Here is a 17,841-nt window from a genome sequence, read left to right on the forward strand (position 1 = left end):
ACACACACAAACACATTCGCACGCGCACAGACACGCGCACACAACACACACGCGCACACAAACACGCGCACACAAACACGCACACAGACACACGCACACAGACGCACGGACAGACATCACCCAGTTAGCATGGTAGCCCACAGAACACGGCTGGCCCCGCAGGCACCTTCACCCCTTCAACTAACAAGGTGAAGGCGCAAGCCCTGCAAGTTCGTGCTCGTGCCACTGCTGGCGGAATATTTTTTCGACGGCTCGACAACAAACGCCGAGATTTCTACGGCGCCGCTTACGCACCTCCCCCCCCACCCCCCGCCCCCTCATCTTGCGCCTCCTCACCTGCATGATGACCTTGAGGCGGTCGAGCGGTGCGGTGCAGGTGCGGGAGACGGCGCCGGCAGCGCCGCCTGCCACCAGCTGCCTCCACCACATCCCCGTGAGACGCTCCTCCTCCGTGAACTCGTCCGGCACCAAGAGGCTCTCCCCCACGTCCAGGATCTGCCGGGAGGGGGCGGGGGGGCGAGGCGGCGAATCAGAATCGTCAGAAATATTTATTTGTCCTGGGAGGAATCCGATGAGCCGTGAAGATCTTTTCGAGCAGCGAAGCGGTGGAGGAAGGTGGGTGGGAGAGTCGGTGGAGGAGGATGCAGCGGAGAGAGTTAGAAGAGATGGAGGGGGTGGTGAGGGAGTTATAAGAAGTGGAGGAGGCAGAGAAAAGTGAGAAGAGAGGAGGAGGAGGTGATGGAGAGTTAAAAGACGAGCCCTCCCCAGGAACGTCAGAATGTTGCAATGCATAATGCGAGGGAGGATGTGGAATTAGAAATATTTTATTTTTTAAATGAGGAAAAATTAACCCGTAAAAACAAAGTTTTTCACTATAAATCCTTTATATGCGTGTTCAATGGGCCACAACCCAGCCCACATTGGTCTTTGAAACGGGCGGCTAGAGTCCTCTCGTCCTCTGGCTTGAGATGGCTGCCACCTATGGGTCAGATGATTGCCTGTCACCATTAAGCAATTGGTAATTAAATATAATTTATTTTTTCCTAAAAAGTGTAAAATTTTGGAAACATTTTTTCACGAAAATAAATTGTCACGCACAACGAGTCTGTGTGCAAAATGTCAGCTCGATTGAATCACGGGAAGTGGGTTAAAAAACGATCGAAAGATTTGCGCGGTCGTAAGCGCGCAAGCAAGCGAGCGAACTTAATATAAAGGATTTAAAAAGGAGGATCTGGAGGCAGAGTTGAGTAAGAAGAGACGGAGGAGGTGGGAGCAGGAGGCAGGGCGGAATTGACAGAGAGACGGAGGAGGAGGAGGCGGGGTGGAATGTGGCGGCGTCGGTTCGACGCGGGGAAGTGACATGCGCGGAGCGAGGAAGCGAGCGGGGCAACGAGCGGCAACAGAGGCAGGAAAGGGGGGAGGGCGGGGGGGGGGAGAGGGTTCAACCGGGGTCACGGCCCAGCCAGCGGGGACCAGGGGACCGAAACAAGAGGGCAGCAGAGACGCCGATGAGGACGACGATGACGCAGACAGCGGGGCGGAGAAGGGAGCGGGGGGTGGAGAGGTGAAGGAAGCGGGGAAATGCAAACAAACGACACCAACATAGAGCAGCTGCGGTTCGGCCAGGTCGCCGGCAAGCAAAACAAGGTGGCATTTTTTTTTCCGTTCGAAATCGGTAAAAGAAAAAAACCTCAATATTTCAAGAGCCCCAGTGGTACTGAATACGAGACGGTGGTGGTCCGTAATAAATAACGTCACAAGGCGGCCATTAAAGAGCCGCACGCGGCTTCCCGGAGCGAGCCCGTGGTTTGTCGACCCCTGGGTTAGACAAGAGATTTTTCGATTTAAAGCTTTCGTGACTGCAGGGATTCATCTTCTTGGTTCTTTCGGTAAAGTCACGTAGAAGGGAAGTAATAAAATAATAAAAATAAAACATAATAAAATAATTCTCACGACGTTTCGGCCACAACGCAAGCAGCCGTCTTCAGGTGAAGAATGAAACACTGCCAAAACGTCGTGAGAATTATTTGATTATGTTTTATTTTTATTACTTTATTACTTCCCTTCTACGTGACTTTACCGAAAGAACCAAGAAGATAGACGGAGATTATCGTAGGATTCTATCGGCACCAACATCAGCAGCAGAAGCAGCAGCAGAAACAACATGCCAGGCAAATTAATGGCGAGCGTGCGCGCATGCGGTTCTGTGTGTGTGGGTCCCACACAGCTGTACGCTTGTGTCGAATCGGCCTTAAATGAGTACCTGGCGCGGTGTATAAACATCGCCATCGCCGCTCGGGAGACAAAGGCAGCCGGGCGTGGTGTTGACCACCCACCTGCCCTCCCTCTCGTGCGCTGTGCCGCCCTTCATAGGTGCCGACTCGCTAACAGCACTTGCCCCCCACAGTCAGTTGAAGGCTATACGGTGGGTCTCTGCCTGTGTGCGTGCGTGCGTGCGTGCAGGGTGTAAGGCGCTCACGGTGGAATGCTTCCAGTATCCGATGATCTCCTTGATGTTGCAGGCCGGGTGCAGCAGGTGGTAGTCACGCCACTCATCCCAGCCCACCATCATGGTGCCGTCTCTGTCCATGCTGCAAACACGTCGGGGTATCGGAGGAGGTGGGAGAGAAGACGGCGTTAGTGAATACGAACCACCGGCTCGGGGCACAACGGATCAACGGGCACCATCGCTCCAATCGCACACGTCGAGGCAACCTGACAGTGACTTAAGAGGCGCCCCCCCAACCGCCCCCATCTCATTTCGTAAAACATCGTCACAAGTCCAGTCACAAGCTCGGGGCTTGGCACAAAGCGAACGACGGTTGTCGTCCTCGCAGCAGGAGGAGCAGCAGCAGCGGCAGCTTTTGGCCAACCATTGAAGAAAGATGGTACGCCAATTCGCGCACCTTCGGATGCGCATCTGCGGTCGTCTGGAACCCTCTTCTGTAATGATGTTGGGAAGCCACTTAAAAATCATCTTGTTTGAAAACTAACGTCTTTAAAATTGGTTTTTGTTTTTAGTTTGTTGTCCTTCCCCGCCCCGCACCTCCGATTAGCACGGTTGGTTACGTACGGCACGAAATAAGTTAAACGCGCACACATAGAACACTGTGCTTCCCGCTTCCGATCGTTCTACGAACGTCGAGGCGCACGGGCGGTGGTGGACACGGCAGAGGCCCAGCGGTGGAGCTTTTACCACTTTCTTTTTTATTTCCCAGAGAGGTTCACGGTTCAAGCCCGGCGACTAACTCGGTCAACGCCGCCGGAGCGCGTTAACCACAGATGCGACACGCTAAAGACCCCGCGACGTTATTCGTAGAAAATTTGCCAAGAACCACCCTGCAAATTACTTAATTCGGGTACAGCCACACAGCAACTTCGCCCCCCTACTGGCAGACTTTGCCCATCTGTGACAACGTGCCGCCCTCCTACGTGATGAACCGAGCGCCGAGACCACACACACACACAAACCCCGACACCCCCCCCCCCCGCCCCCCGCATTGTAACAAAAAAATGAGAACGGCAATGATAAAGGCGGTCGGGCGGATGGTTCAATCGCTCCAGTTGCGCAACCCTCTCCTCCGCGTTGGCACAGCGGCAGCGTCTCGCATCGCCGCATCTCCACGCTGGCGCGGCGCCCCACGGTCACACAGAGGCGACGATTGCGTCCTACCTCCCCCCTCTTCCCTCCACTCGCCCCTCTTTCCTCAAGGGCGGTTACTCAAGAGCAGTGGGTGGCTATCGCTGCCCGCGGAACGACGCGTCTGCACATTCCTCGGCGTTTCTCAACGACGGGGCGCGATGACGACGGCGAAGACGATTTGACCGGGAACGCCGGCAAATCAATCATTATTATTTCGTGGGTTCGGTTTGTCGCCAGAAACGGAGGTCCGGCTTGAGCCCGAGTGAACATGATCTCGTTCAGCAGCAGCAGCAGCAGGAAGGGGCGTGGGAACCTCTTGCCGCTAACGGGGCCAACGCGCGCGACAATATTCACGCAGCCGAGAGCCGCGGTGAGACGCGTGGCCACCGGCGTGCCCCGCGCCTGCTCAGCCGTGCAATTAAAAAAACCAAAACCTGAAAAGACGCGGGAGCGGCCCGGGTGACGTTGGCGTCTGGCTTCCGCGGATTTTTTCCTGTTTCAGTAAAGTTGTTATCTGGATGTAATTACTGGCGAAATGTCGTCCTCAGATTGTAAGTGTTGTAGTGGGTTTACTCTCCAACACGCCCGGTTTTGCTGTACTAGTAACAAATTGGCACGTTCTATTTACGTGACAAAGCCTACTAAGTGGCTGTGTCGGGTGGTGGCGGGTTTAACGACACATTTATATATTTACGCAATCTAATCCATTAAAAAAGCCATGTTGTGGATGATATTGGTCACGTGTTAAACCCTTGTATGTAGAGGCTAAAACATTAGCTGCCTTCTCTATTGTCTATTCAGATCTGGAAGCCAAATAGGCTTTGAGCCTGGTTAGTACTTTAACAAAAGACTTGCTTGGGGAGTAGCAGGTGCTGTTAGGCTGCGAGGTAGACAGGAGCTGGCAGTAACACCAATGGGATCCAATTCTTTAATGTATCTATGCAGAGCTGGAGCTGTGGGTGTTTCACCCAATAGGTGATGGGAGTCCTAATCATTATTGTTATTTACACAGCCCTGAGAGCATCCGGTCTTACAAAAGCTACCTTTGTTTCAATAGACTCTTGTACTTATTTATAGAGTTGGTGTTTGCGTGTGTAATTACCGCTTATCCCCTACATACCTGCTTAATTGAGTAAATCTCAGTTTGCCCTTCCTGCTAGCCTGCCTGCCTCTTATCTGTGAATGTAGATTACCAAGCAGATACAGATTAGCACTGTGCGTCCCAATACCAGTTCACCACCGAGCTGGGCATTATCATGATTATTATAGGCAGGGTTGTGATCTCAGTTTGCTGGTTACAACAGGGTGATGCAAATTGCACATTACTTTGACGAGCCACAAGACGACCAGCTGCTGACTTCCCACTTAGACTGCACTAATTTTGGGGTGGAGCGGTGGCGCAGTGGTTAGCGTGCCCTGCCACGAACCCGGCTGCCTCGGTTTGATCCTATACTATCTCGGATTTATAAAGCGCAGAGCCGACCACCGGTGCCAAGCGGCATTTGAACCGGTCCCAGGCAACCCCCACCCGCCTTTATCAAACCACATCGACCAGCATGGAGAAGTATGGTCAACACAGTCTTAGCTGCACATGCAGTTTACCACTCGGCCGAATTATTCTGCAACATATACCGTGTGTTGAACACGAACATTTACACCGATGTACACAGACCTTTGCGAACCCACCACTCTTTCACGAAGGGGCTGCTGCCCATTCTGTGTCAGTCGTGTGACCATACTTCACCACGCCAGTCGGTGCGAGCTGTCGAAGGTGGCTTAGGGAGCACCGGGATCGATTCAGATACAGCTCACCGCTGGCGTTGGTCGTGTCCGGGAATCGGATTACCCTCGGGTCGCCGGGTTCACGGGCCCAGCGCGCTAATCACCGTCCCCGGACCTCAACCCAATGTGTGTGCGTGTGTGTGTGGAGCGCCAGTGTAGCGGTTAGCGGGCTGCGCTACGAACCTGGCGACCAGAGTTCGATTCCCGCTCACGGACAACACCAATGACAGATTATCTGAACCCGTCCTGGGCCTCCCCTAGGTCCACTCAGCCTTACATCGAGTAACTGGTGCGATGCGTAAAAACATCGCCACTAGGGAGACAAAGGCGGCCAGGCGTGGTGCTGGCCACCCACCCCCTCGTGTGCCGTTCCGGCCTTCATTAGGTGTTCGCTAACAGCACTTGCCCCAACAGTCCGTTGCAGGCAAAATGGGGGATCTTTGTGTGTGTGAATCCTCTGCGATAAACGGTCTACGTTTTAAATTTCGATTTAAAGCTTTCGTGACTGCAGGGATTTATCTTCTTGGTTCTTTCGGTTAATTCATGTAGAATGGAAATAATAAAATAATAAAAATAAAACATAATAAAATAATTCTCACGACGTTTCGGCCACAACGCAAGCAGCCGTCCTCAGGTGGAGACTCTTCTCGACAGACCTGTTCTCCACCTGAAGACGGCTGCTTGCGTTGTGGCCGAAACGTCGTGAGAATTATTTTATTATGTTTTATTTTTATTATTTTATTATTTCCATTCTACGTGACTTTACCGAAAGAACAAAGAAGAGGTCTACGTTTTGTGTGCCGCCCGGTTTCACATTGGCCCTGTGCTGGGGCAGTGAAACACAATCTCTCGTTTACTGCTCACACACATACATACACACACACGGGCACAAGGCGTTCTCTGATACTGACACAGAGTAGCTATAGAGTACCCCTCGTTCAGAAGAACCCAGTGACCCTCCCCCTCCCTCTCTCCCTCCTTGCACAAGCGGGTGAATCATGGGGGTAGAGAGCAAAAAGGGTGGCGACTTGGCAGAGAGACGAGGGTAAAACAAGGTGAAGTGTGGGTGGATGAGGTGAGGGTGTTCGCGCATCTTTCTCTGATGGGAGATCCGGAGAGAAACTGGCAGGCAAAACTACTAACCAACTCAACGTTCCCTCCTACCTAACGGGAGCCGCTTCCAATTAACACGCGCACCAAAGCTATCTCATCAATCACAAACGTGGGTGCCAAAAAATATATAAGAAATCAGCCAACCTCCTCCTGAATGTACAATTTTGCAAGACATGAGCTCGTCAATGCACGTGGGCAGCCGTGCTAATCGGAGGTGCCAGGGGTAGAACAATGAGTTTGTCAACATAGGTAATGATTTTAAAGTGTATAAGCTTCCAGTGGCTTCTTAAGATCGGAAGGAACAGCGTTCCAGACGGTCACAGAAGCGCATCTGAAAATGCGCGACGCGGTGAACACCGTATTTATTCGACGGCAAATCAAAAGCCGCTGTGCTACGAGGATGACCGCAGTTCGCGTGACGTTTTACGCTCCTTGACCAGGTCAGCAAAGGTCCTGTGGGTTCATTTGTGGCTCACGCACTTTGCGTGTGTGATGAGTATCAGAGGGCGGCCACGGAGATTACCGGCAACTCGCTTGCGGTGAAGGCATTGCGGAGAGAAGGCACCGATTGCCGACTGGAAAGCGCGCGACACCGCTGCACCAATGGCGGTGCGGAGCGGCGACACTCTCTCACGTGACAAAGGCTGCCGCAGGAAAATCTAAAATCGCGCGATTGGCACCGAGCGAAATAAAAGGAAACATTACGATCGCATTATTAGATTCGTTTTAGGCGCTGCGGTTAACTCTCTCAGTCGCGCTCTCTCTCTGGCACGAGTTAAACTTTGGACTTTTCCAACTACATTTTTTTTTGCCCCATTTCAGTTGCGTAAGAAATACGTCTGCCGTAATTCGTTGCACAAACGACGTTGCCCAAGCCGAGAGAAGTGCGCCAGACAGCTCTTCCCGCCACTCCCCACTCGCTTATCGGCTTCCAACGTAGTCCGCATCGCCCCGACCCCCCCTCGACTCGTCGTGGCAGGGGTCAACGCTGACATCACGCTCGCGCGCATGGAACAATTCCATTATTCGTCATTATTTCTGGGGTGTATCGGTTCAGTGCCAAAGGGTTCCCCCCCCCCCACCCCTTTTCCACCTCGTTCACTACCGTCTCTCGTTTGCATTAGGGATTGTTTCTATCGGTGTAACGGTTGTAAGATTTTTTTGTTTCTCATCCTATTGCCGTTGTCTTGGACTGCGTTTGCGAGATGCAGTTTTGCATGAGCACCACTGCATAACAAAATATTATTATTAAGATTTAACAGAGGCTTCGCGTACAGTTCTCACGAACTCTTAATCATAGAATCTCACACTCACGATTCAATGCGTGTATAACTGGCGCAATAATTGATTGTGATCGCTCGATCGAGGCAAAGTTAATGTCCTAAATCAACGAAGCCATAATTATCATCGTAACAACAATGCCACGAGCATTATTATCACCGCCATCATAATCGTCATCGTGCCGCCATCCATCCACTGCTGGATGAATGCCCCCCCCCCGCCTTTCCCCATCCTCACCCTTGCCCTCCAGTTCTCACACTGCTGCCGTGCACTCCCAACAACATCGCTCACTCACGACAGAATCCTCAACATCCTCACTTTGTCCTGTCTCCCACCTCCTGCCCCCAAACCCGCCCGCCCTCCTACGCCCGTTTTCGTCCAAGGCGATTTAGCAAGGCACACAAGAAAGACTTACGAGCATTTTCCTGCCCGCGCATCGGATTTACGAGCAATTATTTGGGAAAACATCACGCGCGGAGCTCATCCGCGCGCGATGTTTGTGCCGGCAAAGCCCCCCCACCCCCGCGCCCTGACCTTTAGTTGAGACGCTCTTCCTGTCGAGGGTCGCGCAGCCCGAGCTGCGGCGATGGGTCGTGTTAACGGGGCAGGAAGTGCCACCAACACAATAAGGGCAAGCTAGCGGCAGAGGGACGGCTAGCAACGCACGTAGCCCAGGCGTTGACGAATGACCCGTCAAACCGCGGTCTCAAAAAATTGTTGTTACCGCCCGAGAGACGTCAGGAGAGGGTTGGTGTGAGGACAAGGGGTTAGGGATATATCCGATTGAATGATAACGGTCGTGTTGGAGCTAATGTTCGGGCTAATGCCACTGTCAAGGCTGTTACTGTTAATGCGAAAGCTATGGCTAATGCGAAGGATTATTAGGGGGGTTAACGCGAGTATGAAGGTAAATGTTGGGGACAGGACGAACATGATTGTTAGCGAGGCGAGTACGGTTTTAGGCGTGAGGTTAGTGTTTGAGCCAGCAGCAGTTTGTGCACAGTGCTCCAAACCCACTCGCAGATTTCCCATTCCTTTACGAAAGGTCCCATTATAAGTGACCTCTGCTCACTCACTCCAAAGGAAAAGGATCTCCCCACATAGCCTTGAACAGACTGTTGGGGCAAGTGCTGTTAGCGAGTAGCAGCCATGAAGGCTGGCACGGCACGCGAGAGTGTGGGTGGCCAGCACCACCACGCCCGACCGCCTTTGTCTCTCTTGTGGTGATGTTTACACACCGCAACTAGGTACTCATTTGAGGCCAAGTCGATCTAGGGGACGTCCAGAACCGGTTCAAGAAACCGTCACTGGTGTTGGCCACGAGCGGGAATCGAACTAGGGTCGCCGGGTTCGTAGGGCAGCGTGCAAACAAACTGCACCATCGCTCCCCATACATAGACAAAAATCCCCCGTGTAGCCTTAACAGACTGTTGGGGCAAGTGCTGTTAACGAGTAGCAGCTATGAAGGCCGGCAAGGCATATGAGAGGGGTGGGTTACCAGCACCACCACGCCCGACCACCATTTTCTCCCTAAGTGGAGATGCTTACACACTGCACCAGGTACTCATTTTGAGTGCAACAACAACAACCGTCATTCGCCACTAAGTGGCGGTGACATCACCACGGCGCTTGTGCCAGGCTAGCTGCACTTTAACGCCGCGTGAAGTGTCGAACGCCCGCTGGCAGGAGGTCACGGGACAGACCCGGCAGGTGCCGTGGGTTGACTGGCCGATTTTGAGCACACACTCAGAACACACGCCCTTGCTGCTGCCATCGCTTCACATGCAGGTGAGGGGGCACAGCCGGCAGGGGGGGGGGGGGAGAGATAGTGAGTGTGGTGGTGAACGTCGTCAGCTCACCTTCCCAGGATCTTCTCCGCCTGTTCCAGCGTGATCCTCACGCCCAGTGTCTCCAGCGATTGCACCAGCTCCGAGGCATCGATCCGCCCTGCGCAGACGCACGCAGCACACCGCCCCACCAAGTTAACGCGGCCGTTGGCACTTGTGCACGCGCGTGTGTGTGTACGTATGTACGCCCTGCGTGTATAAATAGTTACAAAATAGTAGCTACTGAGCAACAATAATCGAGAATTATAACTAAATAAACTCCAAAATATACAAAGTAAAGTCTGCCAATGTTGCTGCGGAGAATGCTCGGCATTTCCTGGAAAGGCTAGGGCAATGCAACGTGGCATTAACGCATTGTTGATGTCATTGTTGGCAAGAAACTGTGATGAGTGGGACACGTGTACGCGTATTTGTGTGTGGAAAGGGCAGTTTTGTGTGTGCACGTTGAACTTCGTTCGCACCGTACGTCGCCTACCATGCTAATCGGAGGTGCGGGGGAAGGACAAACGGACGAGGGAGCTGAAACAATGGAGCAAGTTTCTAAGATCCCCACCGCTCCCTCCTCATGTCTCCATCCGTATGAACGGGTAGGGCCTCAGTTATTCGAGTGGCAGGTCACGTGGGGTAAAGTGTGGGTAGTCCCAGTTAGTGGGGGCGTATTCGGTCGTATCAGTGTCCTTTGCCGAGAGTGGCTGCCCTACATCACTTCCTAGAACGGTAGCGGAGGACACAGGCCCTTTTAGACTGAAAATAACGGAATATTTTCACGACAATTATGATGATGATGCGTGAATCGTTAACCCTTTGCTGAAGGACGATTGAACATAAACAGCTCCGATGTTGCGGACATTTACCAATGCAGTTTTTCTCAGAATATATATTTTACTCATGGTCAGGAGCACCACTATAATTCCTCCAGTGATGTCGCTCCCATAATCATTTAGCAGGTCAACACAGCGACATCAAAACGCGCCCATAATGGCACACCTGTCCATCACTTTAGAGTCCGTCTTTCTTATTTTTCTTCCCTTATTTAACCCGGCTTCAAAGTCACTGGAAACTAATAAACCCGTGCCCGCTCGGGCTAACGGAGCCCAGGTCCGGCATCCCTAAATGCATTACGAGCCGTTAGGTCCGTTGATCCCGCCGCGTCTGCCGCTACATCTCACCGCTAAACGCCTGAGCCCCGGGGCAAACTGCTCTGCGCCAGTCGCCATTCCCCGGGCCCCCCCAGGGCACAAAACACACCGAGGGGGTAGGGGCGGGAGCCAATCGCGTCGTGCCATTCGGCAGCACCCGTGGCCGCGGTGTTTACAATCAAGTTCAAACCGGATTCGCGCGGACGCCCGAATACTAAAAATTATGAAGAGTGACGATCGGGGGTCACGGGAGTCAGGCTACCGAGCAAGGCGGCCGTGGCAGGTTTAGGGGAAGTGGGCGGGGGGCCCTTAAATTCCACCCCGCGCACCCCTCCGCAAGACGCGACGGAAGGAGCGACCTTCAGAAGTCATTGTGTTTTAAACCGGCATATGGCCCCCCCGTTGTCCACCACGGGGTATTAACACTGCCTTCCGCGAGGTCAGAACAACGGGGGGGGGGGGGGGGCAAAAAAAGCGTCGCTTGACGACGTGACGTCGACAAGCGCACCACACGCTCCTTGTTTTCGCTAAACGTGCACCGACCACGGTGATGAAGCATGACGCGGATTGACCCTTACCAGCCCACGCGGCTGAGTGGCCCTCATTCAGCAGCGGACTGAGAAAACGGCCGCATATGCACACCACACCGATCGCCGCAACTTCAGAGGACGTGATTGGGGGGGGGGGCGGGATTGGGTTTCTCCACGGCCGACTTGGAGAGGTATTTTAAATAAAATTGGACCAACAAGGTCTCAGCAGAGGCCCAGTGCCAGTGCGGCCGACACCAGGACGACACACACAGCTATCGTCGCCTGGTGCAGTAGCCGGGGTTAACGGCTTTGCCTGAACCGCGATTCTGCTGCAGTCGCCGGAGTTAACGGCCTTGTGTGAACCATGAATCTGCGCGCGTGCTTCTGGCTCGTCCGTTCCGTACGTGCTCGCGCGCACGCGCGCCCAGCTCTTTATCTCGCGTGACAATCTACAGCTACCCGAACATCCAACGGCCGCTAATGCGACCGGGAGGCTCGGACTTGTCTCTCTCCTTTGTCGTTTGGGACGTAACTCAGGAGCGGCGGCGGCGGGCGGTGGGGACAGGTTTAAGCGATGCACCGCCAACAACCGCCACAACCGCAACCCACGTAGCACACCGATGGTTTCTCAAAGCACCACCCACCCACAACCCACCAACGCCCCGCACCACAACCCACCCACCCACCCACCACCCCTGGTGTAAAGAACAGCAATCTGTGGAAACGCCACGCGTCGTGATAATCTAATTAAATTAAGTGGGGTCCATGCGTTTTTTTGCTTTGCAAGCGAACGAACGGCACCGGTAGTCGGGGGGAGGTGGGGGGGAGCTGGCAGGCAGATGAGTCACGTAGCCAAGAGTAAAAATTCCGGAGGGTAATTTAATTGAGCACATTGCGAAAGGTTTCGGGTCGCGCTCAAATAGGCTCGCGAACGCTGATGTGATCCGGTCGAAAGGTTCCGTTAATTCACCACATTTGTGTGTTTGGCGCGATCGCTCTTACAGCGACAGGCTCTTTCGCGCAGGTGCAACGCTACGCACACAGTCTGCAGCAGATTCCCAGTAGGGGCCCGATGTTGCCATGTGTAATACAAATTCGAGTAAGGCGCAATTAACTTTTAAAATTTGTGAAATTTGGACCGCGACGCTGGGAACGCAACAACGGCCTTTCGCCTCTCTGAACAACGCTTCGGGGATCTTAACATCGACTGTGAAGCAGGTGGTGCTTACGCGTACGATCCGATGACGTATCAAGATTGAAAACTTAATTCTTTAAAACTGCTTTTTGTGTTTTTAGTTTGTTGTCCTTCCTCCCCGCACCCCCGATGAATTAGCACGGTTGGCTACGTGCGAAAGAAATTCAATGTACATACACACTGCCCATAGACTCGACACTGCCCATAGACTCGACACTGCCCATAGACTCGACACTGCCCATAGACTCGACACTGCCCATAGACTCGACACTGCCCATAGACTCGACACTGCCCATAGACTCGACACTGCCCATAGACTCGACACTGCCCATAGACTCGACACTGCCCATAGACTCGACACTGCCCATAGACTCGACACTGCCCATAGACTCGACGCTGCCCATAGACTCGACGCTGCCCATAGACTCGACGCTGCCCATAGACTCGACGCTGCCCATAGACCTCGACGCTGCCCATAGACCTCGACGCTGCCCATAGACCTCGACGCTGCCCATAGACCTCGACGCTGCCCATAGACTCGACGCTGACCCATAGACTCGACACTGCACCTCCGATTAGCACGATTGGCTACGTACGGTGCGAAAGAAATTCAACGTGTGCACGTCATCGGAACGGAGTCGGGAGATAAAACAACAATGGCATATGTCGTCGGAATGAGAAAGAGGTAAAAAAATGTAAGGGATTCCGTGAAGTTGCCCCCGTGCGGTGTATTTGAGCTTAGTGCCATCGGGAGAGAGAGGGGACCGGCCCTCACCGTCATTCTTCTTGTCCAGGCTCTTGAAGGCGAGCTTCAGCTTCTTCTCGTGGTCCTTGAGGTAGCGCACAAACTCGTCGAAGTCCAGCAGGCCGTCCTTGTTCTTGTCACCGGCCTTCAGGATTTGCTGTGGGCAACAAGGGGGCGGGAAAAATGATCACACGCACGCACACACGCACGCAGGTACTTGTGCCACAAAATGAGCCGCTATACCTCGTTGATCTTGCCAAGGAACCAAGCGTCACACGAACTCCGGTCATCTTCGCAATAGCAGCGGCGTCTTTTGGCTAAGCCGTCCGACAAAGGCTGTGGTCACCGCGTCCCGCGCTTTTGCGGCCGTCTGGAACGCTCTTCTGTAAATTGATATTAGCAAGCTACTGGAGCTGTGCTCTTCTAAATTATCTTGATTAATTCTAGATTTGAAGCTTTCGTGACTGCAAGGAATCATATTCTTAGGTTTTTTCGGTAAAGTCACGTAGGTAAAACATTAAAATTAATAAAAGTAAAATAAAATAAAAATCACGACGTTTCGGAGGCAACACAAGCTTCCGTCTTCAGGTGGAACCGTCACAGCCACGACAGCTGTATCAAGTAAATGAGAGATTACAAGAGCTACCACTCCGTATATATAATGGTTGGAGAGGGGAAGGGCCAAGTACGGCACACTTTTTATTAATAAAAAGTGTGCCGTACTAGGCCCTTCCCCTCTCCATTATTAATAAAAAGTGTGCCGTACTAGGCCCTTCCCCTCTCCAACCATTATATATACGGAGTGGTAGCTCTTGTAATCTCTCATTTACTTGATACAGCTGTCGTGGCTGTGACGGTTCCACCTGAAGACGGAAGCTTGTGTTGCCTCCGAAACGTCGTGATTTTTATTTTTATTTTACTTTTATTAATTTTAATGTTTTACCTACGTGACTTTACCGAAAAAACCTAAGAATATTATCTTGATTAATTTCTCTATAACTGCTTTTTTGTGTTTAGTTTGTTCTCCTTCACCCCAGCGCATCCGATTAGCACGGTTGGCTACGTGCAGTGAAAAAGAAGTTCAACATACATATACAGACGGAGAAAAAACACACACACACAATGCAACTGGTATCGGCCAACACATCCCAATGCTGAAGAATCACTTGCAAATGACTCCGCTGGGATCACATAACAGCAGCAGCAGCGGTCATCTCCATCGCTTCATGCAAAAAATTTGGCAGGGCCCTCGAAAAAATGAGTGATACTTTCCTGGGGAAACTAACATAATAATTGGAGTAGAATGATAAATCGGGCCAAGTATTACCGTCACCCACTGCTTGCCTCCTGGGATATCCTGCATTTCACCGGTCAGCCCCGGCAAATATTTATTTTGGATAAAAAAATTACGAGAGAAAGAAAACATTTCGTCGACACCGCCAATCAATGGTGACGAACGAGTTTTCTCAACTTGCCGGCGGAGAATCCGAGTAATCGCGGTGTGCACGCGCTCGTTACGTTATTATTAGCGTCGTCGTTAGCATGTATTTGTTTATGTTCACTGGGGTACACGACCTGACTTCGCGGGTAACACCCTGCACCGTGTAACAACCTGCACCGGAGTGCTCTCACACGCAACCCGAGAGCCGTCACGCGGAGGAGGGGGTTGAAATAACCACCGCCGCCACCACCACCACCACCCACTGCGGTCTCGTGCTGTAATCTCAGAAAGGCCACCACCGTCCCCCGCCCCCGTATCTCGTGCCGAGCGCCAGCGACTTAAAATAGCGTCGTGGCGACCCCGTAGATTCCGGGTTGCGACCGAGCAAGGGTTTAAAACAAAGAAATGTTACTCATCACGGTTGCAGAGAACATGAAACCAAAGGCCATGTGGCTACGTGGCCAGCAACACGCGGCGCCATTGAAGGCGTGGTGCATGATGAGTTAATTCGGTGGTATAATTGAACAAGGTTAATTATTATTAGAAGTTGGGGTCAGAGACAATGGGGTGGGGTGGGTGGGAATTCCCAAGTGGCGAAATGGGAGGGAAGGTGAAGAAGATAAGTGTTGTGACCTGGCAGCATGGTGGCTGAGTGGGTGAATGAGCGAGTGAGTTAATGTGCGTGTGTGCGAGTGGGTGGGCGTGTTTTAGTGAATTGCGGTATAATAATAATACACATTACTACATAAGATATAATAACACTGGTCAACACGCTTTTTCTGGCATAAGGTATTCCAACGGGTTTAATGTAATTTTGGGGTGCCGATTCCAAATCTGGCATCAGTTTTTGTCCATCACATCAGGTTTTCGAGATATCAAACATTGCATTTTCAATAAAAACTGCAGAAGAAAAATATTAAATAAATGTGGAAAATGATATTAGAAACACACTATCCTAAAAATACAGCACCATATTTTAACACTAAAGCAGCCACTGACTCGCAACAACTTGCAATCATAAGTGACAGAGTTAATTTCGGGTAAAATCAATGAAAATGGGGTACGCCGATAGTATACAATGAGATGTGATGGAGCAAATCTGAGATCAGATTTGGAATCAGCACCCTGAAATTAGTCTAGAACAGCTGCAAAATCTTCTTGGTTCTTTCGGTAAAGTCACGTTACTTCCCTTCTACGTGACTTTACCGAAAGAACCAAGAAGATGAATCCCTGCAGTCACAGCTGCAAAAGTCCAGGCCAGAAAAAAGTTTTTTTGTTGTTGGCCAGTGTAATTATTCACAGTACGGATGAGACGACAGTCCATGAGACCCGAAGCCTCAACGTGGGCGACCGTACGGAGACACGTCATGGTGGTGACAGGTAATGAACGTGGCACGTTTATTTCTTGCGAGCTATCTGGTGGCCCGCGCTCCGCTCGTGATGCTAATTTATTTAGCTCTCGCTGGTGTCGTGGACGAGTTATAAATAATTATGTTGGGGTGGGTGTTGCGTGCTCCAGTCCAGATTGGATCGTTTGTAAACAAAGTTGAACTGGGTCACACGACCAACAACTTTGCATTTCAAACTCAGGACCAAACGGTTCCCTGTCGTAGAGTGCAGAATTTCCACCACTGCCATATGACAGCACACTGAGGATGAACCGAATCTTACAATGGCGTTTACACGTATTGCATGGGGACCGTTTGGATCGATTTTATTTCACCTCGAAATCTAAAAATAGAATCAGGAAAGTTTGTACACGCGCAAGTGGTGCTAGTATGTAACGTGTATGAGGACATTCAGAATGCGTTCGTTCTACCCAGGAAGTCACAATGATATTTTCACAAGATTAACAAGGTGGTTTGGGTTTCCTTGGTGTGTAAATTTTGCCTAATAAAATCACTTTAATTCACTTTATTTACCCAGGAAAGCCTCCCCCAAGTCTCTACCGGACATCTGTGAAAACTCCATTTGTGAAAAAGAGCTTTATAGCTGATCGGATTCCTCCGGTATAAATAAATATGATTTAAATACTTTTTCAGGAGTGGCCTGGCTACCGCCGGGAAGTTTGTGGCCAATATCATGCGTGAGAAGTTTATCTTCGCGCGGGAGCCGGCAAGCGGAGAGCCCGGAAAAAACCCAACCCACGCGAATCGGTGACATCGAGAGCGCTGTACAGATGGGATAATAAAAAAAAACCCGCATCTATCGCTCTATTGCCATCTCTTCATCGGCTCGCAGTCGATAAGCCTACAACACAACACCTGCCTGTTGTTCTAACAACCCCCAAGTATTAACCAGGCTCAGCCCTCATTGGCTTCTGCAAATCTGGTTTTCTCACAAACAAATAATTGTATCTGCAAGGCCGAACCCAACGTTGATTTACAACACCGCAAAAGGTCAAGGTGCAGCCAAGAAATATCTCATTTGGTAAAAGGGTCCCCCCCCCCCTCTAGAGGCCCAATCTTGAGAGGGTATCTTTGGCCTACTCTTCCACACTGGCCAGACATCTTGGAAGAGGTCAGCGTACCCCCATTGATACTGCCTGCTGGGTGCACAGAGGAACGGGGGGTGGGGGATTTTAAAAACCTGCACCATTGACTGCCACGGCAGCGAGGATGGAATCGAACCGGCGACCTCTGGGGTTGCGGGTCCCAGCGCGCCCGACCGTTACGTCACTGCAACAGCGTCAGCGAGCGCACAAACACCGCGCAGAGTCGGCAAAAGCGGGCGAGCGCTCTCCCCAACGCGACCCAGCAAGGGACAATAATATTTTTCCCGCGATTTGTCGGTGAAAAACAAGGGACCGAAACGGGGCAGAAGGTGAACAAAACAGGCCGCTCACCCGCCCCCACCCCGCCTTGTTGTGGCTGGCGAATGAGAAAAACAATCGTCCCGAGGACAAATAAACAGGGTGAAATATCGAAAATCCACACCAGAAAAAAGTGAACAACACACATGGGGGGGGGGCTGTGTGTGCGGTGGAGGGGGCGGCGAAAATCGGACAACTCCCGAATAATTTTTGTTTGCCAAACTGCTGCAACGCTTGCGTCACACTGCTCTCTCGCACTGGGTGAGAAAACAGCAGGAGCGACGCTTGCTCCCGGCTTTTTCAAAATTATTAT

General features: G+C 51.7%; 1 protein-coding gene across 2 annotated transcripts in view; it reads right to left on the minus strand.

Moving 5' to 3' along the window:
- LOC144951253 (calcium-binding mitochondrial carrier protein SCaMC-2-B-like) overlaps nt 1-17,841 on the minus strand; it is a 57,016-nt gene that overhangs the window by 10,723 nt on the left and 28,452 nt on the right. For both annotated transcript variants that reach the window (XM_078881404.1, XM_078881406.1), the window contains exons 2-5: nt 13,306-13,432; nt 9,679-9,766; nt 2,480-2,591; nt 337-495 (exon numbers count right to left, since the gene is read on the minus strand). In XM_078881404.1, the coding sequence (XP_078737530.1) occupies nt 337-495; nt 2,480-2,591; nt 9,679-9,766; nt 13,306-13,432 (486 nt within the window). The remainder of the gene's footprint in view (nt 1-336; nt 496-2,479; nt 2,592-9,678; nt 9,767-13,305; nt 13,433-17,841) is intronic.

Source organism: Lampetra fluviatilis, chromosome 61 (assembly GCF_964198595.1).
Source record: "Lampetra fluviatilis chromosome 61, kcLamFluv1.1, whole genome shotgun sequence".
NCBI lineage: Eukaryota > Metazoa > Chordata > Hyperoartia > Petromyzontiformes > Petromyzontidae > Lampetra > Lampetra fluviatilis.